The 25,687-nt window shown below is 40.2% G+C and overlaps 1 protein-coding gene across 1 annotated transcript in view; it reads right to left on the bottom strand.

Moving 5' to 3' along the window:
* Nucleotides 1–552: 552 nt before the first annotated feature.
* The window catches only part of GALNT12 (polypeptide N-acetylgalactosaminyltransferase 12), a 49,675-nt gene continuing 24,540 nt past the window's right edge, over nucleotides 553–25,687 (bottom strand). Inside the window, exons 6-10 of the mRNA XM_086742092.1 lie at nucleotides 22,214–22,390; nucleotides 19,431–19,562; nucleotides 10,234–10,347; nucleotides 4,961–5,116; nucleotides 553–2,248 (exon numbers count right to left, since the gene is read on the bottom strand). Coding sequence (XP_086598218.1) covers nucleotides 2,111–2,248; nucleotides 4,961–5,116; nucleotides 10,234–10,347; nucleotides 19,431–19,562; nucleotides 22,214–22,390 — 717 coding nt within the window. The 3' untranslated portion in view covers nucleotides 553–2,110. The remainder of the gene's footprint in view (nucleotides 2,249–4,960; nucleotides 5,117–10,233; nucleotides 10,348–19,430; nucleotides 19,563–22,213; nucleotides 22,391–25,687) is intronic.

The following is a 25,687-nucleotide window of genomic DNA, read 5'->3' as shown; positions in this document are numbered from 1 at the left end:
TGATGATGGAATCTTGAAGTCCCAAAACTAAGAAAACCTCATTGACCATAATGGTCAATGAGAGTTTTGTCTATGACTGTAATAGCTGGGCTCTCATTAACTTACTAATCAACAGTCAAGAGGCAAAGCAGAAATAAATTAAAATCCTTGCTGTGTTGCTGGAGCTCTCACAGGTTTTTTTTGGTTGGTTGTTTTTTTTGTTTGTTTTTTTGGTTGGTTGTTCCCCCCCCCCCGCCCCCTCTCAAGCAGCCACCCAGTTTTGGTTTGTGGCTCCACAAAGTGCACACCACTGCTGCTAACAGGTGAACAAAAGCATTACTGAGTTCAGCAAAGGGAACTTGAGAGACCATAAAATAAAGCTGTCTTCTCCAAAGAGGTGCAGGGATCAGAGCCTAAGAGATCAGAGAAATTATTAAAAGAAAACCACTGACCATAAGGAAAAAAAAAAAAAGACAGTTCCCACTCTACTGAATCACAAAATAGTTTATTAATTCTAACATCCACTTCATCAGTCCAGCCCACAGAGACAAAACTTCAAAGGTGCTCACAGAAACATTCTATCTGCATGGGTTTAGAAAGACCTTGGAAGAACCTACATATGCATCCCCTACAGGCAGAAACCCTCCCCCGACACCCTGATCATATAAATAAGTATGCCAAAATGGCATGAGCTTATAAGGATTCAAAGAAAAGGCTGTACATTTTTTTATAGAAAACATGAACAAAGGCAAATAACAAAATACATCCAAACCTAATCAAAACAGATGCCAAGACTCCTGAGAGGAAAAAGGTTGAAATTTTCATGCTTCTACACATAAGCACACCTCCAGCTGATACAGAACCTTTCCTTATGAGCTGGAACCCTTTTAATCAGCATTATAATGACGATGGTCAATGACCAAGTACACTGCTATACATACTACTTTGTCTGATTGGGTAAGGCAGATCCCACACACCATGGCAGAACACATCTTGCAGCGATGCAGATTAAACCCCATGTTTTCAATAGGGCTGCACACATTGACATGGCCAACTTATCAGAAAAGGAGTTCCCGGACAAAATGCAAGCTATATCTGAAAGACAATTCTTTTTGTATTAGGAATCAGCTGCATATCATATCAATTGGTTGCAAAACCATTTTTGTTTATATCATATTTTTATATAACCATTTAAACATCTACAATTTAATGAGATACAATTTCTTAGATTCATTTGCTTTAACTGTAATTTTGAAATTTGTCAAAAGAATTATTGCTAGGTCTGATCTTGCAAGTTTTATGCATGTTGAAAATCCACATAATGTTAAAAGTTGTGCAGTCTGGGACACAGCCGCATAGCTAGATTGATGTGACTCCAAATAGCTTTTCCCACAGCATCACCTTTAAATATTATTGCCTTACTTCTTTAAGAAAGATGAGAAAACCCCCACTTTACTCCAAAACCAGACTTAAGCATGATTAGAAACTCGTCAAGTGCCGTGAGCATCTAAAATTGTCGCAACATTTATTGTATAGTATTGTCAAGCATGTGCAATCTGTATGCATCTGGATTTTTATTTGTGCAAAACCATGCAGACCCACTCTGCCTTCGTGTGCAAATCCACACTGTCTTCAGTGAGGGTCCCGTGGTAGCCACTTAGGGCAGAATCTGGCCTACATTTACCTTCTCGGTATTTAAAAGACAAGAAGAATTATTAACTACTATCTGTTAAAAGGCCCAACTGCAGAATGTTTTAGTAGAAAAATAAACATTTTAAGTTATTGGCAGATAACATTAGTGCAATTATTTTGACTGCCTGACTTTCACACAGTAGATTTAAAAAAAATATATTGTCACTTGTGAAAAGAACCTAAGACACTTCAGAAGCAGTTACGTAGCTGCCAAATAAAGGAGAAAAGAGGAGCAGATTCTGTGGCACGATACAACCACTGCACTTACTTCATGTAAGCTCTCAATGCTTAGTGCCTTTTAATGCTCCAAGGCTTGTAAACTAATTACAGTTCTTTCCATACAAAAATATGTCACTTATGTGATTTTCAAAAGGCTGACTAACAGCTGACTAGAAAGAGCATATTTTCCTATTCAGCTATATCCTAGATGACATCTGGATCAACTTCTTTCTTTGAAGAACCATTTTTGGTAGTCCGAGTTGGTACACGGTCGTAACAATGGTGCTGGGTTACCATTGTAAGCGTTTGACTCTGCTTGTACGCACTTCTGGGTTTGTAGATGAAACAAGGTACCATCCTACAAAAGACAGAAATAATTTTTGCTTTTCAGATCTTAAAAATTACAGGCATATCACTGTGTTTTAAAAGTAACAGAAGACATTTCTAACAAATAAATATCACACATATCCTTCTGATGGGGCCATGCAGCAAAGCCAAAATGCCTAACTTGCCAGTCTCTGAAACTTTATCAAAAGACACTGCTTTTAAAAGCTTACATTGCTTCAGAGTGATTCACATTGTGACATCTAAGCCTGTAAAGGATGTGCTATCTTCATTCACTTCCATTGCCTTTTGTTACTGCACGAGAATATGGGCAGAGGAAACCAAAGCCAAGAACAGGCATTACCCAAACTCACCAACTTACTGCACATCCTACATTTTACTTGCAAATGTTGGTAGTTAAGCGTAGATGTTGGATATATTTTCAGCAACTTTTTTCCCCTTTCTTCACAAAAGATATATTTTTCACAGCATATATTTTCAGCACAAAAGGCAAAAATATCTAAGCGTGCCCCTTGCCTGCAGAAGCGTGTGGAGTTAGCTTGCTTTGCCAGAGGGCAGCACAACTGCCTCAGAGGTGTAAGGTCTGTCAGGCCTCCAGAGTCAGATTCCCTAAAGAACACATCTTGAGGCCTCAGGCCCTCCTATTATGGGAGTCTCCAAGAACACTTCATCTCCAGTTCACATCACTTCCTCCAGTCCAGAGCGCCGTCAACTAGGATAGCGAGCTGCAAAAGGGCGGCATAGCCAGCTGTGAACTGCCCTGCTCCGAGACCCTTCCTTTGGCCCACGTGACATCCCCACACATAACCATTTGCAAAGCCTCTGGTGCCTTCAAGAAAAAAATGCCAACACCCTGTTTCTGAGCATAACCCTGACTCCTTTGAAAGTCTGCTCCTTCCGTCGTCAAGAGTGTTGCACTAATTGCGCCTCTAGCTGCAGCCCCTGATGCTCAGCAGCATGTATTTGCTGACAGACCGAGCTGCTGAATGACTTTCCCGTTTCTGCTGTGATGTGATAATTCAAATTTTTGAGCAGACTAATCAATATCTGCCTCACTCATTTTTTTTGACTCAGTGCCCATAAGAACTTAATTCTTGCCAGGCTGCTGGGAAGGCTGTTCAACTCCTTGATTATGCTACATCTAAAAGGACAGCTTTTCCAGTGTCTGACACTTCTCCGCACAAAGCAAGAGAAATGTGGTACTGACACCTCACCCATCACTTGCCTTGAAAGGTGGGGACTGGTGACTTTGATTTAATGCAGCAGAAGAGAAGGAATTGGAGTAGAGCAGTGGGTTCGCATCACACACTGGCACAAAGTGATCACGAAAAAGACAGAAGATTGTAAATAATTCCTAAAGTTTCAGGTGCTAGGAGTTAATGATTAGGAATGCACTGGAAACATGTTCCAAAACTGTGATTTCTAAATTATTTCCTGAATTGACTGAGGGTCATTCCATACATGTCAGCTTAGGGATTAATGCATTGAAAATTTTTATTACAAGTCATAATAATTAAAAATGAAATGCCACTTATAAAGTCAGCCTTTTAAATATTTTGGCTTACTCAGTAATATCACTGTGAGCTTCAGCCTGGACTAGATTTAGTGAATGGACAGTAGTTTCCCTGTTTTTCTTCAGAATTTACTCTGTCATCTACCACTGGTGGTAGTTTCTAAGCATGAAATTTGTCAACCATGGAGCCTGTAGAGTTTAGATGTATTATGCAGACATATTATGTAAATATACCATTTTGATATATTATGTGACCTTTTCCCTTAGACAAATAACAACACTCCAGAACCTGACCAAGGCCATCATTTTTGATCCAATTTATTTTCTTTCAGGCATTCAGGAACTCCTTCAGAGATTAAAAACTACTAAACACATGGTTTTCTAAGATCACATTATGTTTATTAAATATACTCCACACTTCTCAGTATTTGTCCCCTTTGGGAGTACGCATTAAGGTCGAAGAAAGGAGGTACAGATTTGCTGAATCCCCACAGCCAGCAAGATGTGTCCTGTGTAGGGGCAGGAGTAGGACGGAAGGTATTTTTTGATGGTGCGTCAAATCACACAACTGCACATTACATTGCAGAAAAGCTCAGGGAGCGCTTCTGGTGCTCATGGGGAGGGTCACAAGAGATGGTTTGTAGAGGAGAAGCAGCAGGGAAAGCTTCTCAAAAGCAGGGAAGGGTGTAAAATAATGGTGGTATGTGAAGTGTCGGGATATATGGTGGTATAAATACTGGGAAATAAAAAAAGTCAATGAAAGGAGAGCAGAAGTAGGTCAGCCGTGAGACTGGCTGGGGAAGGGGTACATGGAGGTACCTCAGTTCTCAGGAGAAGATAGCAGGGGTGAGATGCTATAGAGAACTGAGCAACCTGCAGAAAGCGCTAGATGTGGACAGGGCAAAGAGAGACCTCTGCCAAACTTCCCAACTCCTTTGAGGTTAAGAAGGGTGCTTTCCTCCTCTCATCTTCCTATTCTTTATGACTGGCACGCTCTTCACCTGCGTGTTGCCGCTAGTCTGGTTCTACATTCAGATATTAAAAGCCAAGATAACATATTCCTCCCAGAGATCTATGCCGATTTTTTGGCCTGCACAATGTGCAGGCAGTAAGATAAAAAAACCAAAAACAACAACAACAACAACAAAAAAACCTCAGCAATTCTCCTTGCACTCGCTACCCCAAAAACCAAACCCAAGCAGGCACACTTACCTCTCTGAAAACAAACTTCTGGTTTTCAGGAACACTCTGGACATTTTCTTGACACAAGTACATTGTCAAGTAGTCGGTCCCTGAATCGACTGCCGCACAGACTTCTGGCTGTCGGGTGTTGTAACGTATTTCATTATGGGACGTGTACTCGAAAAACTACAAACCCAAGAGAAGAAACAAAGGACAACAGTCATTTCATATGTACACAAGAAAGTATTTAGGAGGAGGATACACTAAGATACTATAATTAAGTTCACATATTAGCGTTGCTATTGTGGAGAGAAATTCTGCCAAAAATAATTCAAGGAGCCTCAACTTCTGCCATTCGCTTACTATTTTACAGAAAATCAATCTCACCACAGCTTTACTCCGGTAGCACTTAAAATGTATAAAATGCTGAATAAGTGCCCTGGAAAACAGACATTCCAGCATTAAAGAACTTTATATATACAGTTTGACTGTATATTCTGCTTTCAGATTCTAGATCACCCTTAAAAATAGGATGGAGAACAGTTTATAACCTGACATTATGCCTTCTCAATTCAGTCATCACAAAACAAAATTACTTTTAATTAAAGAGTTGCTCACTGCATAGCTCAAATACAGTTTGGTCAAGGTTCATTTCCAGTTACAAAGTACTCAGGATGCATGGTGATGAGCATTTTATTATGTAACATTTTAAGATATTACTTGGAGCAAATCAGCTACAGCTGCTTTAAACATGAACAGAACTTTATTAAAGACATTCCACTGTCTTTGCTTGTTGTACAATATTCTACAGAGGTGTTCTGAACACACTCTAAAACATCTTGCCTTTTGTAGCAATTACGGTTGAAGACTTCCTTAAAATTTTTATATTTACCATGGACATTTGCCAAATTTTGGGCTGCATTAAAGAGCGGCAGAGTTTGAGAGTTGTTTGTATTTAGCACTCTTGTAAATAATTTAGATGACTACAGCGCACAGATATGTGTTTAGCTCTGATTCAGATTATACTCAGTAGAGTACAGAAGAGTTTTATACACATCAGAAAATTGCTTGTTACCAATAGTATAGCTGCATAAGTGGAAACCAATAAAAGGATGAGGGAGAGAAGGAATCATCTTTTCTTTTGTTTCACCCCTGGAGAAAGAGACTGTAAGGCTGCGTGAAAGGGGCCGTACCAATTCAGAAGTATTGTATATACTTGAACTTACCACAAAACCATCGTTAAAAACCACCAAAGCTAATTAACCTTTAAAGAGAAACTGGAAATTAACTTTTAATGTAAACAGGAAGTCTGCAGTCATCCATTTCCAGGTGTGAGAGCTCTGATCTCGACTACACTGATGTAGTTGTTTCATAAAATCTCCTCTGCCCCTCCTTTCATCACAATCAGGAATGTCTCTGCTGAGGTGGCTGTCACAGCCATCCACAGACCAGTGCCCACTGCGTCAGCTCCATGGCTTTCCTCTGGGCAGCGATGCCAAGTGACTCCTCTAGAATTAACCTGTTTGCCATCATTCATTTTTGATGCCGCAAAGGGAAGTGAGTGTTTCGAGCAAGCAACTTCAAGTTTGAAGTCTGCCTGCTGATGTAACACCCAAGAGACTCCAATTTCACCTTGAAACCTACTGCTAGGAGCTGTTCCTACGATGCAGGCTGCACTGCCTTTATGACACTTGCTTTATGCCAGAAATGTCTCATCATTAACAAAAGTCAAATGTGACAGTATTGGCCCAATTTTTAAAAAATTATTATTATTTTTTACCCTAACAGGCTTGGCTTTCAAGCTTTAGTTCCCAGGTTTGGTATCCGATTGGCACATGGAAAGCCTGGGCACCACAGTGAGCTGTAAGGGCACTCATTTTAAGCCTATGACTCATGAATAAAGAAAAAGCTTCACTCCTGCTCATTTGTGTCTGGATGGACACTGTTTTTTACAGCTGCCACTCTTACAAGTTCACATCTAGGAGTCTTGCTAACTAGGGGTTTTATTAGATATAACTCCTCTTTTTAGCAATTTGTATTCAGTATCAGTGAAAGCCTGCCAGTTGTACCAGATGCATCAAGAATAGATGGAGCAGCTACTAGGTCACAGGACTCTTCAGTACTGACACCCTTCCTGAATGGCCTCTCAAGTACTTGCACCAGATTTTGGAGGAGAAGAGCAAGTAAAATGCCTAATTTCTGGAAAACATTAAGGATTGGGGTTATAGTATTAACAAGCAAGCACTCCTGCCTCTTTGCTCAATGAACGTTATACAGTTCTTTACCCTATACTGCTTCAAATGGAATAAATATTCCAGGCTTTAGGCTTTTTCAAGCTCCAGCAATGCACGAGATAAACCTCTTCCTCCTCAAAAGTGAAGTGTGCTCCTTCCTTGCCCAGTGGACTTCCACAGTCCGAAAGGAAGCATTTCCAAGCTGATCTGTGGCCCAGTAACTAGTAGCCTACTGCATTTCTTTCCTTCAGAGAGCCAGTAGATACCCCAAAGTGCCACTGGGAAACTTGATGAGGTCTTTTACCTAGTGCCTACCACTTCTGGGCAATCGACGGGATATGCCCCAACTGCATCAGAGCTCTGTGGTACAAGAGATGGAGGCTACTTCACCAGACCCTGAAACACACCTCTGTTCTGTGGTACTGCTCTTCCGCGTGCAGGAAGAAGTTTGCACTTGACAGGCAGAATCAGCAGCAAGGTTACCAGGTACCCTTTTTGCAGAAAACCCAAGGGCTTTGATAAACTCTTCATTTGCCTCTCATCTATCAGCTGCAAATGGGAATCTTGGGGAGGGGTACTGTCAGGCTGCTCAGTGTTTTCCCATCCTCTTACCACCTCAGGTCAGCTTCCTGCCATCACGTGTTGGTGCTTCCCAACCATACCAAGAAAGGTAATGGGCTTTATTGGTACTGATTTGAAAGCTTTTCATTCTCATCTAGCTGGGCAGACACTTCCACAAAACATCATCAGCCTGAGGTGCAAGTACCAACTAGGCAGTGTTTTATGTATTTTATGCCTCTCTCCTGTATACACTCAGCTCCTACCACCGCAGTCGTATCCTCACCTTCTTGCTATAATGAACATGCTAATTTTAAACAACCCACAGTTAGCTTTCTTACTGCTTACACAAAAACAATTAGGAAGGACTAAAGGGAATCTTCTCACTTAGGCCATGGATTAAAGGAAAAATAGCAACAAATTACCAGGGATCTCAGTTTTCTGAGAGTGGTTTTACTTACTGAGATATAAAATGGGAGCAGGTGGTGGACCTTATAAATAATCGAGAACACAGAGCTCTTTCCTCTCAGCACAGTGCACACAGATATTCAGAGGTCACTTTAAGTGGAGAATTGCTTCCAGTGAAAAGAGCTTTTGCAGTTGTCCCCGACATAAACAACCACCTGCCACTAGCGTATCATGCCAGAGGATGGGCGTACTGGAGTGTAAGACACATATGGCTGACCAAGTTAACCTTCATTAATGTTAAATCCTATCAAGATGTTCTTGGAAAATAACTTCACTGAGCTGTTCTCTGGAGAACAAACTTCATTCTTTTGTATCATTAGACAGTGAATGTGCAGCAGGGAGTACTATTTGAGGAAGAAAGTGATAAATGGTGGAACAACCTCTACAACTGGAGGAATTAAGAAGACTAGAGGATTAAAAATGGGAGACAGCCAGAAGAGAAGAAAGGCATGTGAAAAGGAGCAAAATGTGACCTAATGTGGGTAGTAACTGGTGGGAGAAGTAAGTGAGGGGAGAGACAGAGCAAGGGCATTAGAGAGAGACTGGGAGCCAGCCAGCATGGAAAATAAAGTATTAAATAGCATGGAGTGGAGAAACTGGAACACTCTGTGACATGTGGTGCAGGGCAGGGGACTGGTGTGAGGCTTAGTTTGCTACTAAAGCTGTATATAGGTAATGAGTGGAATGACGAGAGCAGACCAGACGAGAGCAGGCAGAAGAGCTTGGGATTAGGACGGCAGATTCCCTTCCAGGGACAAGACAGAAGTTAGGGATGTCTGTTGCCAGCAAACATCTGTGACACTCTGTGGTGAAGTGCCTTGCTCTTCTTAGCATTGATACAACTAGAGGATAACCAACCTTGTCACCATCAGTTCCATCAGCTGACAGCGATAGACATACACGTGGAAGATCTGATGGTTTCTGTCCTGCCACTATCACCTGCCAGCTGAGCAAAGGAATTCACACCACCAGAACCTTTTAAGAACAACTATCAAAAGGGTGGTGGGACAGGAAGGAAATGGAGAGAAATGTCCTGCTAGTAAGTTTTGTAGCTATTTGTGAGACAGAAAAAGGAGGTGCAAGTTCAGCAATCCTGCCTTCCATTTCCCATTTCACTTGTGCTTCTACGTCTTGTCTTATTTTAGCTTCCCTCTGGTCCCACACCCACAGCTCTTTCTGCTGTCCACTTTTTCTCTTGCAACTGCTATCTGTCACCCCTACTCATGCCCTCATTTGCCAATGGGTATCTCTCCTTCCACATTCAGTCCCTCTGCCACTGAAGATGTCTCCTGTGATTCTGCTTGTTTCACACTCCTTACCTGTAGCTCCTAACTACTCCTTCTTCTGTCACACATGCCCCTGCTCCTCACCTGTTGCCCTATCTGTCCCAAACTTCTGCCCTCTGTCACCTTGGCCTCCTTTCCCTGGCTCCTGTCACTCCTCCCATGCCTTGTGCCTATTTCACTAATATTTTTTTGCCCCTTTTCTTGTGTTTGGCCTTCCCGCTTCAGGGTCTGCAATTATCTTATGTCATCTCATATTTTCTTTTATCGGTTTACATTGCAGTCAGGGAGTTTCTCCATTTCTCCTTCCTCCTGCTGCCTGGATGCCAGCAGAGGGAGCACTGACTGCACAGGTCCCAGAGCATCCCTACTCTCAGCCTGGTGTCTGCTATGGCAGGTATGTGAACGCATTGCACAATCAGCTGGGACGTAAGAGCATTAATATCCAGTGATGCAGTATCTATGCAGTAAATTCAGCTAATCTTTTAGCACTAGCTGAACAACGGATAACTTTTAAAATGTCATCTCATAAGAACTATTTTCCTATAAATTATACTTCTCTTTTGCTTTCACCTTTTACCCTATGTCTGACCTCAAGAGACATCAAAATCAAAAGCATCTAGTGCGAGAATCAAAATTAGATGTAAGACCATCTCACTGTGGCAACATATTCTCTAAGCCCTACTGCAATGCTTTTCACCATACTTTTCACATTACAACCACACCATTAGTCAAAATGAAAACAAAACATGACCCTTACCTGATTTTGTCCCATGCCATGACATGGGTACAGTATGATCCTGTGTCCAGTTATTTGATGTTCATTTGTAGGGTTATAATCAAAACAGTAGTCTGCCATTCCTCTATTCTTCAGCTAATCAAAACAAAATAATATTTTAAAATATTAATCTAAAGTAAGGAAGATATGCTGTACTCACTTTACACATCCTGCTGGGCTGTGAGGTTTATATCCCAGAGCTGGTTCAAACTAATTGGAATAGATCACCTGGATCCAATGGCAACATCTCTCTTAGACTAAAGTGAAATAAAACTATTGGGACCACCTTGAGTTTGGGCATTAAAGCAGCCAGACATGATGGCTTCTCCTAGGAATGACATCATGTTCCAGTTTATTTGCAAATGAAGCAGGTAGGAACTATGAAAAGCTGTGTTGAAACCTGACAAGCCAGCAACTCACGCAGAACAAGAGAGTCTGCTGTGTCTTTAACTCCCCCCCCCCCCCCAGGATCCACTTGTTCAATTTTCTTAAGAAAAGAAGACTACAGACTTTTCTCAGTTTGTTAAACGGGAGATGTTAGGAGAATTTGTTCTCAAAAGGACTCCAGTACCCTCTTGAGGCTGAACAAGCAGTCACATTTTAAGACCAGAAATCATGAAATTGAGTAAGATTTATCTTTGGAAAGAAACACCAGATATTATTTTCGAGGTTGTTCACTAGCGATGCTGATCTCTGACACAATAGTTGCGTAACTTTTAGGTTAAATTTTAAAATATTAAATTACATGACCTTAAAAAAATCAGGCAAGGATTTGCATCTAAGAATTTAGGAGGTGAAAGTAACTGAAAATAAGCTAAACGATGCCATAACAATTACTGACTCCTAGTATTAGCCACTTAACAAAATTTAAAATTACACTGAGCAATACAGGTTCTGGAAACATAGGTTCAAGCTGAATGCCCTCGTTACTGAGTGTAATTATATCACAGACAAAAAGATAAGCAGAGTAAATCTCAGAAGAGTTACTTCAGCAAGGCGTAATTTCACTGCTCTTCCCTAGTCATGATAATTGTAGCCTCAGTTCTTAACGCAGAGAATGAACGGACACAGAGGGATTGCAGAAGGCTAAAACCAAACAAACAAGACAAACCCCGCAGGACCCAAACCCACCACAGAGCAAACCACACAAGTTGGAAAATTAAATACTTGTGTTCTACATATATTTTGCTTTCCCAACTTCTAGTTTTATTGCTACCCGACATCTTCTTTCCACTTCTTTGTGCCCACTCCTGCTGAAAGACAGACAAGCCCCTGGCGCTCTGCGTGCCTGGGCTGCTGGCCCAAGACAACAGCAATACATCGGGGGGCTGGGGAGGACCACTGAGCCACCACAGCCTGGGGCCCCTTGCAGGGCTGCTGGGGCTGTGAGGCTCTCCTGTCAGAGCTAAATGTATAAATGTACAACTGAAGCCCTACCCTTACAGGCTTTGCCTCTTAATTCCTCCCTGAACATAGTTCCACTATGCATTTGGCGTAATTTCTCTGTGAAGGATAAACCAACATCTGAATTTGGTGTATCATAAAATTCATCCTTAGTTTTAGTGTCCAAGTTTAACAGAAATAAGAGAAATCCCCTGGGCAGCCTTTCCACAGAAAGCGCTGTTTTGTTTGATGGGAACTCACTAGAACACTGCACTCCTTTCCTAGTTGTCAGAAGACGACATTTTGTTTATCTTCACAACACTAGGCAAGAATTACACTTACAAAAACAATAAAGTGTCTTTTATAGATGATTTTTAAACACTACAGTGGAACTACATAAACCAAACAATAAGCTTCTCCTGTTTCTACAGTCTACATCAAGAAATGTCAACTTAAAGTAATAACCACTTAAAAATGGTAATTGTATCTCCAAAAACATAAATCTGTTTTCGTTGTTGTCAGTGGCTGTCCCCAGGATCAGAGGGTCTCTCATTAGTATGTTTAACAACGCATGACTTCGCCTGTCTGTCTGCTGGTTCCAAGAGAAAATAAATGCAGCAAAGCTCTGAGCCATGGTGCCCTTCCAAACAACCCAACGCCTTTGCACGCTCAGAGTGGTAGTGCTTTTTGCTGTCAGCCCTCAGCAAGTGTTTGAGCACGTGCTCCTTTTTGTGGCCTGGAATTTTAAATAACCTATTTTAAAATGCCATGCACCACCAAAACTATGGTAACTCTCCTACACATGTTACGCAATGCCCAAATACAGACAACAACACAACACAAAGTTCTGTAAAAGAATACTAACTTATGTTTCATTACACATGGTTTAAAACCAAGCCTGTACTCCCAGGATGCTACCATGTATGTTCTCTCATTTTTCTTTCATGCGTAAATGCCTGTGATATGTGCAGACATATTCCTAACCATATGTGGTCCATATTTCAACCTGGTTCTTTTAGTTTGTTTTATCAGACATCGGTAGATATTCTTTTATACCCACACTTCATCAGGAAGCCTAGTAGGTATTCAAGACCTAATTTGTGGTAAGAGCGCGTACAAAGCTGCTAAATGACCTGATCTGAAATTACAGAGATTTGAAAATAATCAGATTTCAAAGTCTGATTGCAGCACTATTTATGGGGAGAAAAAAAAAAAAAAAAAAAAAAAAAAGAAACACACACAAAAAAAATTGCCCTCTGTTCCAAGGCAGAAAATAATATGAGAGAATTTGTGGAAGTAATATTTTTCTCCTGTTAAATGAGAATACACACTTTAAATTCCTTTTACATGCAACAGCTCTATCAAAAGAGTAATCATCCATTCACTTCTGAAGCTATCTTTTTTTCCTATATCCACCATAAACAAGTCATGCAAGAAGAAAAAAGTTTTCTCCGTGACTTACCTTAATTCTTTTGCAGAATGCTGCATTAGAGAAACAGAAGCAAGAAAAAAAACAACAATGTTGATCACTTTGCCATTAAAACACACAGTTCGGTTCTAAAAGGTTCTGCCCATGCAGGATTACTGGCTGCATCTTTCTACGTTTGCCTCCTACAGAAACCTTGCAGGTGTACTCCACAATGCCATGCAGTTACCACTCTATTTGGAGGCTGGGACAGGCAATAAACAGCAACTCCAGAGATATTCACCTCAGACTTTTATCCCTTACTGCTTGGAGAAATTTAAATCTGTTGTTTCCTAACATCTGGTCACTTGCATATAACAACACAGTACAGATGGCATACTGTAAATAATTCTTAGGTATGGTGTTTTGTTTGTTTGTTTGTTGTTTTTTTTGTTTTTAAGATAAAATCCATTTCATGTCACTGCAAGCAAAGCATCAACTATAGATTTTTGACATTAAAACTTCATTACATTAGTTGATAAATACAGCCAGTGGAGCACAGCCAACCTTTCTCTTCATCCACAAAACAGATAAGAATCCTCTTTATTTCACCACGGTGGCATTGATGCTGATGCTTTAGTGGTATGGGCAGATGATACTGTGGGATACAGCAAGACATGAATTTGTAGCAAGCCCGCAGCTTCATGGTACTGACCAGGCGTAAGCTTTTACCTCAGAGGTAATCCAAGCAGTGACAGGGAATAATTTTACTGAGTATATGCCATTTTCACATCACCCTTTTTGGAAAGAAAATAGTGAATATCCTCAGATTTCTGTTAACTTCTTAAGCGCAATGCTGAAATGGATATGCAGTGTCGATGACTAAGATCTTCTGAAGGAACTGATGATGAGGCACTGCTGTTGGAATTCAGTTGCTCACCCCAGCAAGTCCAGATCTCTCTGGGAGGCTCAAAATGTACAAGTACGTGTCTCAAGTGATGGTGCATTCACTTGAAATTAATATCAAACACTCAAATTCCTCCCACTTTCTTTAAAAAAAGTCTCTCTCAAGCTTCCAGAGGCTGTACAGCCAATGGAGTGGTGCATATTGTCCTGTGATGGGCATCAGATCTCCAAGTCTAGTCAGCCATAACCTTGGGTACTAATTCAAGTGGCAGCTCTATAAATTGCATTATAATGCAGTTTTAGAAGTATACTGTAGAGGAGGCTGTTTTGGAGCCCGATACCTCTAAGAACTTGTAACACCAGACATGCAACAGTCTTTTTGATAACGTAACTTTAACTACATAGCTGAGATTTCTTCTTCTGTACATCTATCCATATATATCAGGTGTTATTTAGATCATTTGCAAAATGGTGTCTCTAGTCACAGCAAAACAAAATTCTTCATCGTTTTAAAGGCTTAAAATTTTTCTTCCTGATTTTTTTTAAGGTTATATCTGGTCTAAATTAAATGAAAATTACAACTAAGCACTTGGAAATTCATTGAAGACAAGATGGTCTTTGGGGAAAATGTGGAAGGAAGCCGCCAATAGAAAAATTAAGGTTTTTGACCTCCCAACTGATTCAGTCAGTCACAGACACCTTTAAGGATAGGTGATGAAAGAGCCATTGGCTACATAAGTCACAACAGACATCCATCAGCTTAGTTGCTTCACGTTCAGCTGGAAGAAATACCAACTAGAAACTGTTCGAGAAGAACAAAGAAAAACTTCTCATATCAGAATATAATATGGTCTCACTGCCAAGTGATCGAACTTACAGAAAAGGAGAGATAAAAATCCTGATCTTTGTGTCAACACTATCTTTTAAAAGCAATTTGGATGCCAAGTTCAAAGCCAAATTCACCAACTGACCATGATCTTTATCCTCAGATCTGCACCCTAGAGAACACCGTAGAGGGGAGGGGAACCCTGACCATTTCCTTGCTTTGCAGCTGTGGATTTCCATGGCCACCAATAACATGAAGAGAACACAGCACTGCTCAGTTCCCCTGTCTTCACCTAGCTGCCCAATCAGCAATGTCACAGTGCTAATACTAAACACAAGATGGCTGCAAGTCCCTAGTGGTACCCACGGCATCTCTCCTCAGGGCAATGACGATCTGTAAGCAGGCCTAGTCTGGGCTGTCTAGGTGGACAATCTACACAGCACGCAGACCCGGGGTTCTAAGATTTCACACCTGCTGAAGCACAAGTCCAGCATAGTGGTAAGTGCACATTCAAAAATGGCCAAATCAGATGCTGTATCAGAAAAAAAAAAAAACAAACACCCAACCAAAACAAAACAAAAAAACCCAAAGTCAAAATGTTTAGTTCATCTCCTACAGAAAGTTCCAAAGCTGCATGGAGCCCAAGGACCAGAAACACATTGCTTGTACACCTGCCCAAGGCACTGTATGGCTTAAAAATGGCAGCTGCTTCAGCCAAGCAAGGAGAGAGAATCACACAACCACAGAATGGTTTGAGCTGGAAGAGACCTTTAAAGGTCATCTAGACCAATCCCGCTGCAAGGAGCGGGGACATGTCCAACCAGATCAGGTTGCTCAGAGCCCTGTCCAACCTGGCCTTGAGCACCTGTTCCAGTGCCTAACCATCCTCATTGTAAGAACATTTCTTCCTTTTATCTATATATAAATATAAGACCATGCCTATGCCCCCAATCTGGCAGCTGAGGTGCCCGGAGAAGAAATTTAATGCATTCATAGAATCATAGAATGGTTAGGGTTGGAAGGGACCTTCAAAGGTCATCTAGTCCAACCCTCCTGCAAGAAGCAGGGACATCTTCAACCAGATCAGGCTGCTCAGAGCCTCATCCAACCCGGCCTTGAACGTTTCCAGGGATGGGGCATCCACCACCTCTCTGAGCAACCTGTTCCACTGCTCTACAACCCTCATTGTAAAAAATTTTTTTCTAGTATCTAATCTAAATCTACCCCCCTCTATTTTGAAACTGTTATCCCTAGTCCTATCACAGCAAGCCCTGCTAAAGAGTTTCTCACCATCTTTCATGTAGGCCCCCGTTAGGTACTGGAAGGCTGCTACAAGGTCTCCCTGGAGCCTTTTCTTCTCTAGGCTGAACAGCCCCAACTCTCTCAGCCTGTCCTCATAGGAAAGGTGCTCCAGCCCTCTGATCATCTTCGTGGCCCTCCTCTGGACCTTCTCCAACAGGTCCACGTCCTTCTTATGTTGGGGGCTCCAGAACTGGACACAGTACTCCAGGTGGGGTCTCACCAGAGCAGAGTAAAGGGGGAGAATCACCTCCCTCGACCTGCTGGCCACGCTTCTCTTGATGCAGCCCAGAATGTGGTTGGCCTTCTGGGCCACAAGGGCATACTGCCTGCTCATGTTGAGCTTCTCGTCCACCAGCACTCCCAAGTCCCTCTGCTCTGGGCAGGTCTTGATCCATTCTCCGCCCAGCCTGTATTTGTGCCTGAGATTGCCACAACCCAGGTGCAGGCCCTTGCACTTGGCCTGGTTGAACTTCATGAGGTTGGCACGGGCCCACCTCTCCAGCCTGTCAAGGTCCCTCTGGATGCTTTCACACTCAGAGCTCTAGGAGCTTGTAGTTCACCTTGCTTTAACACACCATTGCACAAAACAATATTGGGAGCTCAGGTGGGAAGTCAGATTGACCTCTGCAAATTTTCTTTGCTGTTTCATTAAAATAGTGAATAAGGATTTACGATGTGCTCCTACAAAGATGCTATCCAAAAGAGGGAATAACCCTTGAAGTTGTGGCAATTTATTAAGTTGTCCATGCAGTTACCTTTCTATCTAATGCTTGTATCTCATACAGCAATTTAAGTATTTTCCAAAATTTCATTTCATACTGGCTTCTGTAGCCTTAATGTTTGAAATTTTACATTTTGAACTTCACTCCACTGTTCCAGGACTGGAACTTTTATAGAAAAAAATGTACTTAAGTTCAAAAAAAAAAAAACCACCAACATTTTATGAATAAGAATATTCATAATATTGATAGCACACCTTCTCAAAGTATTATTTTGTTCAGAGTACTGAGTGAAATCAGCATTGTGGCATTCCAGATTTATTAATGCTATACGATTTTGGTAGAAAGTGTACTAATTCTACTAGTAAGGAGATTTATTTGTCTCATTTCTAGGCCTCAGGCAGTTTATAAGAATGCAAACATAACTCAGGCAAAAATATTCAAAATTGTGTATGTTTAAATCAAGTTTTAGGCAGCTAACCTTTCAGACAACCAAACTTAGTACAGACAGTAAAAATTTATCCATGTATCGGGAGAAAAAAAAACTTAGCACAAGTGTCTAATTGTCAGTGCATGGCACTGAGTGCTGCTCAATAATTCTGGCATTTATTTCAATAACATATGGTTGACCTATGGGTAATCTTAGAAAGACTTTTCAACTTCAGTGAAAGATTTTCAAGGGAGGGAGAAATCCTCATACCCCTTTGCAATCTCTTTGAACAATTAACCTCACACTAAGCCGGAGCTGTTAAAGCCGACACTTTTAAACATGGTATTTTTGTGAACCAGAAAAGCACTACACAGCTAAGACAGGAGTAAAGAACATGATCAGTGATTCATTTAAGTTAGCAGATGGGACTCAATATCCACAAATCAGTTAAATCAGTAAGTGTCATTTTTGCACTGCCTCTTTCTTAGAGTATAACTGTACTTTAATCACATTTTAAATTCTTCCTGCCAAAAAATGGTGTTTTCTTATTATGCTCACAACTAGATGACAGCATTTAAGAATTGTTTTTAGAGAAATATATAGAGCACACCTAAATTACATTGTAGACAATTCAAGCAGCTCTGAACAAGAATTAATATTTCTAGGTATTGTCAGCACCTTTCTCGAGGATGACACGTGCCATTAAATCATGAAAGAAACTGCACAAATTCCTTCCCCTCCCCAGGAGGTTGAAGCACTATCACCGCCACCAGTCTAGACTTTGTTTTGGAGGGTGAAGGATGGAGGTGAAGGGGAGGATAAGGTTACTGAAATGCCCCTGCAAGGTACGTCTTATAATATCTTACTGCTTCAACTGTCAGTTAATGACCCAGGACAAACAAGAAAAAAAAAGAAACCAATGTTGTACCATGGTCTCTTCAAGGTTCTGGATAATGGTGGATATGACCTTTCAAGCCAGTGATCACACAGAGATATAAATTCAAGTGCAAGCTCCAAGACAAACAGAGGGTGGCTGCTCTCTCAGAGGCTCCTAAGGGCTTTGCTGCCGACTGGTATGTTCCCTATGGGAAATGCAGCTCCTCGTGGGAAATGCAGCCCCCCATGGGAAACTGCAGTGTTTAGCATATTTTTTTGTTCAACAGGCAACAAAGCTGTCAGGGAACACTGTGAGGAGATTTGGTTCCTGTGTGTTTTGTACGCCCACAATGATCAGGTTTTTTCCTGCACCAAAGGAGATCCAGCAGAGACTGAGTAACTGAAGTGCAGATGGCAATGAGACAAGACTGTTGTGATCTGGGCTGGATGCGATGCAGCAGTGTGGGAATGAAGCTTAGCTAGACCTGCAGAGCAACTGAGTTACCAGCACAAGTACTCCTAAGTCAATGTGGCACTGGTAATTAGGAAGGTATTTTATACATCCTTGCCTGGCAGAAAAAGGTACAGTCTTGTCTTCCTAATAAGACATGCAGTAGGTATCTGCTGATTTTCCAGAGGAAGTAGGTATTTGCTGCATCATGTCTGCCTTCATCCCTTCCAAATGAAGTTACTGTAATGTGATAAACTGTAGCTCCATGTGTATGTTTATTTGTAAGCTGCAAATACAGTAGAAAGTTGTCAACTCTTAAAAAAGGAGAAGAGCATTCTGATATTGAACCAATGAAAATCGCTCGTGAAGCTGTGCTGGTCTAAAGTGACCTCCAGATAAAAAAATTAACATGTTGGTTTTGACATGCAAAATCCTACATGATCTGGGAGCACACAGCACCAGCTCCCTTTCCTGTCATCAGAGCATCATCGTTTTCATCAGAAGAAGTGTGCAAACACTCGTTTCAAAACACACTCTTTCTATTTTCAAGTTGACAACTAAAACCCAGGGCACTTTACTGTGCTCTTTTTTTACTATGCAGCGTTTTAACAACTGAAAAAAGTAATCTATTGCTGCCTTCAACGCTCCCAAGATGTCACTTGGAAGGTGTAATTTACAGCAACATTACCCTTTCACAGAATTCTTTCATAAACAGCACCTTCTAGAATAAAGATTCTGATAGAAACCACATTTTAAAGCCTACAATTTTAACTGAATTCTATCAAAATCCCAAACTGTTTTCAGCATAAAAATACCTTCATACTGAGTTAGTAGGAAAGGTCAGAGAACCGCGAGAAGGCCCCTTCTCAGCAGCCACGTACCATTCCAAAGAAGCCTGGTCTGTCTTCAGGAACATGCAGCTCCGGGTACACGTTCTCCAAGAACCATTTGAAATCCTTACATTTCAGCTTCTCTCGAAGGAGTCTCCTTTCTGTCACATCTCCATATGGTTCCTGAAAGAAAACAAAAAAAAAAGATTTTAAAACACCCAACCAGAACAGATGCTCTCTTTTAAATTATCTGTATAAATTATTAGGAACCGTATGCTAAAGCGATGAGTAGGACTTTTAGCCAGGAAAAATCCCCATGTTTGGGTGCTGGATTTGATTTCATTATCCTTACATTTGTTAAATGTTGGCAGAAAAGAACTGGAACAGTGCACATAAAGTATTCTAGAAGACAGTTCATCTGAGAAAACTCCCCAAATCTGCAAGTAAGGAAGCCCTTGCATACAGATTGCTGGGAACTGAGAAGGCGTATTAGAAAATAAAACTTCCTTTAGGTGGATAATTGAAAATCTCAAAAGCAGTGAATGAATCTTGAGAATTTTAAATTATTCCACCATCTATTTGCAAATTACCTGTACAAACAGTTTTGCACTTAACTGATGAAATTTGTAAAGTCCTCTAATGTTGAACTTCATAGTTTTGAGGGGTGGGAAGTACGAAATCTTAAACCTCCAGAGAAAAGCTTTCATTGCAGACTTTTCCTTGTCTATACATTGGAGCAGAGTTCACTTTTTTTCATGTCTGTCTTCAAATATCTATCTTTATATTGACTAGGGACTTCAGACAGTCAGGTACGAGCTACCATTTGCAGACCCCAGATTTTTACAGGTCACTTCCCATACTCTTTCATCAAACCATAGATACACTTGCATTTCTCAAAGCTGTGGACATATCACTGAAGACACCAAGCAGATGTACGATAGAGGCAGAGATGCCTGCTTGAATAAACAAACAGCATGACATATTAGCTCTGAGGTCTGAACATTAATCTTGAAGTGAAACTTTACAGAACCAAATTCTACAGCCATAGCATCAATCATTTTTCCATTATGCTATGGAACTAAATATTTGGGCGAGATGAAGTAAAGGGACTGAACTCAGCCGCTGTAACAAGAGGTGCACAGAGTATACGGAAACCAGCGTGCGCTGCCAGCAGCCTTGGTACGTTTAAAAAAAAAAAAAAAAAAAAAAAAAAGCCCTGCATGGGTGTCAGCTTACATCCACTGTGCTACAATAAGGCAATATGCAAAACTTCCAATACTAACACACAAATATCCTTTAAAGTTCTGTCATCACAGCCATCAGCTGCCCAGACCTTTACAAGCAAAACTGTCAGCGTTTATTGCTGTTTTCCCTTTGCCTATGACAAGCAGAATCGGCCTGGCACTCCCTGTGAGCTCCTGGCACTCCTGTCTTCGGATACACAAACCCCATATTTCTCTCAATGTCAGACTCTAATAATAAAACCTAAATGGCTTTTATGATGTTAAAGTGAAACAATTATTACAAATGCATGGACTGTAATAATCTAATTAGCCAGTTGAATCCAAGGGAACACGAGGTGGAAGCTAACCAAACTCAGCTTCTCCAGTGTCCTCCAGCCTATCTTTTAAAAGCATAATGGTTTCAAGACGTCCCCCTGCACATCTATAGGGGCAGGCCGCTGAAACCTGTGGGGAGGTCCCTGTGCCCCTGCCGGATCCCCAGGCTCTGGTCTGGTGCAGCTGGAGGCGGACGCCCAGCAGCCCACTGCAAGGTAGTTCTTCTCCCCATGCACAAAACCAGGCACTCAGAAAACTTTCCGTGCAAAGAGAAGCACCTGGGGAGATTAAGCTCGTCCAGAAAGAAGCAACAGCAGAAACTGGTTTCTTCTAGGCCTGAATTTTGGACTTTGTGCCAGCAGTTCACAAAAGTCATTTCTATACAGCGTGAGGATACTTCAGTGTTATTGTCTTCCAGCCTACAGGCCCCTCATGGTAAATATATCCAACCTATGAATTTGCACGCTGTTTTACTCATCTGACCTACTCAATTTTCACAGTATTTATCTCCTGAAAAATTCTGCAAACAAAAGATCTTCTATTTTCTTCCTTATGGAAAACAAAAATATTAACTTTAAAAAAAAAAAAACCCACAAAAAAAAAAACAACCCTAAGAACTGATACTTAAATGATACTTCAAACATTTAATTAGTTACACTTTGATCTGAGCTCTCAGGACTGATTTTAATTAATCTTTGCAATATTGATTTTGATTTTTCTTTTTTTTTTCTTTTTTTTTTCAATCAAGTGTTGTTCAGTAGTAAATCAAACAGAAAAATCCATTTTGTCTTACATCAGTCCAAAGTTTTACAATTATCACAAGACAGGTAATTTTGCTAAAGATTATTACCATGTTGTTCACTTAAAGATCTGCTGTCCAGTGAACCTTGCTGATTAGCATTCGTTAATTGTGTGTCTCTCCTGTAATTCTTTATTGCTAGAATCCTTTATCGGCCGTTTCATAGACACGCGCATTCTAGGCAAAACAGCTTCTCCTTACTTGGGTCACCTTGCTTAACTTTATTCTCTCATTTACTCATTCATTCATTTAATAGTAACATAAATGTGGCCTTCTAGTCTTACAGAATTTCTGATTTTTTCGCAAGGAATTAAAAGTTAACTATATATACACTTTTTCAATGTTTGGGAAAAAGTTTCAGAAGAAATAAGATATAAATATACAAAGCCCTTCATATTAAATATTAGCTACAATAATAGTTATTTAATTGAAAACAAATTCTATTGTAATTCCAAGAACAATGGACTTGAACTCACCAGGCGAGCGTGTGGGTTTCGGTGGTAATAAAGCTCTTTATATTCATCCATCCACACTTCAGCTGCACGCACACTATTTGCCAAAGCTTTGGACCGTGAGTATGGAGCTTGTTTGGGGAAAACGTGACCTACGTGTGAGCAAGGGTGGATCTCAAGACTTCCTCCACACTGCCATATCTGAACAAAGAATTGACATTATGAATCATTAATTTCAATCTTTGCAAGCAGAAGGATACAGTAACAATAAGTCTTTGCAAGGATAATACCTTCTCAAGAACATCACAGTGTACTATAAGCAACACATATAATAATTGCGTGTCTCATCTGATGAGATTAAATGACATCCTTGTGAACTCAGAGTAAACCACTGGGAGTAACAAGGAGATAACCCCATCTGTCCTTTTATGCAATTATTCCTGTCTTAGATTTGCTTTCACTGAAGGCATGAGAAGAAATGGTCCACCATATTTCTGCAGGTCTAACTGTGGTCTATAATTCAAGTTATATAGGCTTTATTAACAAAAGAGCCATGTTTCTAGTCCAAATTAGTCATATGAATAGCCTCCTCAAAGAAACTGATGACTGATTTCTTACCAGAAACTTAACTCTTGTGTTCTGCAGGAAAGTTGACCTGACAAACCAAGTAAGTTTGCCATATTATTGGAGAATAATAAATTGTATTTCCACTTCTATATTCACCATTTCAGAAGAGAGGTATGGGTGCCTGGTGACAAGATATAATTAACCTTTTTCATTGGAAAGCTGGAAAAAGAACACAAGACCCAAAGCATGAAAAGAAAAAGCAAAGTAATTCTATAACTGACCCATGGTGGTCCAGCCTAGATTAGTGAAACAACCTCACCTACCTAAGCCAATATTCCTACTCACTGTCAAGGAAAGTACTTGAACCTGAATCTGGAACTGGCAGAACTCACTCTGCCCTCATCCTCATGCCTCTGGCTCTCCAAGTCAAGAAACAGATGGCCCTGGAGATAAAGCCAATAAGTGACCACCAAGCAGGGACACTAGTCTTAGAACTCTGTTCACATTTTTGTAATTATTCTCATCTCCTTTAAAAACTGTGGACTTTCGGCAGCTCACCTACATAGTCACTGACATCAAGTCTGATATAAGGAAAGAAAAGCACGGCTAGATATTTTCCATTTAATATGATGCACAATGTGGCAGTCAACCTGTTTCTGACAGATTCCTGAAACAAGGTTTCTGAAATTGTCAGATGGAGGGGAAAGGCAGGACATGTTGCTGCACTTGAACAGATTTGATGCTATCACCAGTCACTCCGGTAGACTTCCTGCAGAAGTTTGAGAACTGGCACTCCAGTGAGCTAATTCCCCTCATGTATTCAACCATGCATAGGTGGCAGCTCACCTTTCCTTTGTAAATGAAGGACAAGGGAAGTTAGCTGAGATATGTTTAATGGGTAGAGAGGTTTGATCCCTGACAACCTTCTGGTATAACAAATACATTTTTCATTACACGTTATTCAAATGAACACAGCAGGAGTGAAAGCTATGAGGTAATAAATAGAACCTCTGTACTTAACGACAATGGAGCAGATGTGACTTTCTCCATCTCTCTTCTTGGGACTTTTAGGGACCCAGAAAGTCACTACATTAAGACTTCCAGCATACAAGATGGACATTGTCTTCAGACTGGGGTTTTTTGTTTGGTTGTTGTTGGGGTTGGTTTTGGTTTGTTTGGTTTTTTTTTTTTTTTGGAGGGGGGAAATGTGGGGTTTTTGTTTTGTTTTTAAGTTACTTTGATTTCTCTCAAATGTCTTTATTTAGAAACAAATGAATGTTGTCTCAGTTGATTTAGTTTTGGATAATGACATCAGACCTTTACACGTGGCACAATACTGTGCTTAATAAAGAAATTGGAAGCACTCTAATGCATATGTTGACTTTTAAAGCAAATAGTTTCCATAAAGGTATAGATAATTCATTATTCAACTGTGGGGTGCACTGGATATCTTCACATCCTGGACTTAAAATTTTAATTTCTTGCTTTTCATGAGGCTTCTCTCTTCTTTTTTTGTTGCTTTTTGGGGAAGCAGCCTATTTGTCATTTGAACAGAATGATTACTAAAGGATTTACACAAGAAATCTAGACTTCTGTACTGATCTTTTGCAAGAATTTGTGTATTTTCACATGTAAGTTACACTACCGCCATTTTGAAAGCTGATAAGAAACCAGCTATCCACTTTAAGGTCTCCCTTTTTGAGATTTGTTTCAAAGTGACAGCTTTCTTACATTATTATTTCTATATATGCAAGATTACCTTTTTCTAAAGTTGAAATTTATTACACAAGATCTGTTTGTCAGCAAATATTAAGCACCATTAAATTCATTAAAGTTTAACAATTTCTGTATTTGTTATATTCCACAGAAGTATTTTTTTTATTGATCATTACTGTTTTGATCAGTCTGTTTTTCAACAAGATATGAGGAATGGACCATAAAGACTACTGAAGTAAAAATGTACAGTTAAGAAGGAAGCACATTCTTCTACTCTTCTGTGATAAATCTTTATTTAAATGGAGTAAAATGGACTGACCATATCTCTGTTAAATTGCTGCCAAAAAAGAGAATACCACAACAGCTGATTTATCACTAATTAAAATTCTTAATTTCTCTAAAAAATAACTGTGGGTTGTTAAGAAATGCTCATTATATCTGTATCTTTCATTAAAAGAGTTCAAAATTTCTCTTCTCTTCCTATTACAAGGAAAAATTAAATATATATTTCAGCTAAAAATTCCTCAAAAGGTTTATTTATTTTTATTTTAATAGAAAACATTTTAACCTCTATATAAAAATCAGGTAAAAATGAACTGCCATAAAATAAAGCAAGGAATTCAACAGAGAAAGCAAAGTTGATTACTAAATGTTAAATAAGTGACTCTGGAGAAGATTCTCCCCTAAAACTATTTCAACTTTCTGTAACAGAGAAGCACATTAGATTTCATGTATATTTTGCATACTTACATGCATGTAAATATGTTTTTTTTAACTAGGTCTGGCTACCTTACAGCTCTCATTATAAAAGCATACACTTTTTTCCTTTACCACAAGAAGAAAGCAAGGCGACATTCCTCTTTACTTTCACTTTCATCTTGATAATGCAAACTATTGATATTTTTTTCTTCTCTTTTCAGAGACAGATGGTGGCATTACGAAAAGCTACAGTAAGTGTTCAGATGTCGCCTTGGGATCCTCACCCCTGCCAGGGTCTCTGGAGAACTGACCTAATGCTGGGTCAATACTAAGTAAGAAGAGCCCTATCATCTCTGCCATCTCCACCCTAACATTTTAGGACTCTCTGGAAGAAATAAAAAAAAAAAATTAAAAAGGAGCTACCTCCTGAACAAAGACAAACTGCAGAAAATATCATTTGTTCCCCTGTCTCTGCTGCCATTTTGTTTGCTGGCCTACGGTTGAGCCCTGCCATGC

This window comes from Chlamydotis macqueenii, chromosome 2 (genome assembly GCF_036417535.1).
Source record: "Chlamydotis macqueenii isolate bChlMac1 chromosome 2, bChlMac1.mat, whole genome shotgun sequence".
NCBI lineage: Eukaryota > Metazoa > Chordata > Aves > Otidiformes > Otididae > Chlamydotis > Chlamydotis macqueenii.
This window is presented reverse-complemented; position numbering and strand designations above follow the sequence as displayed.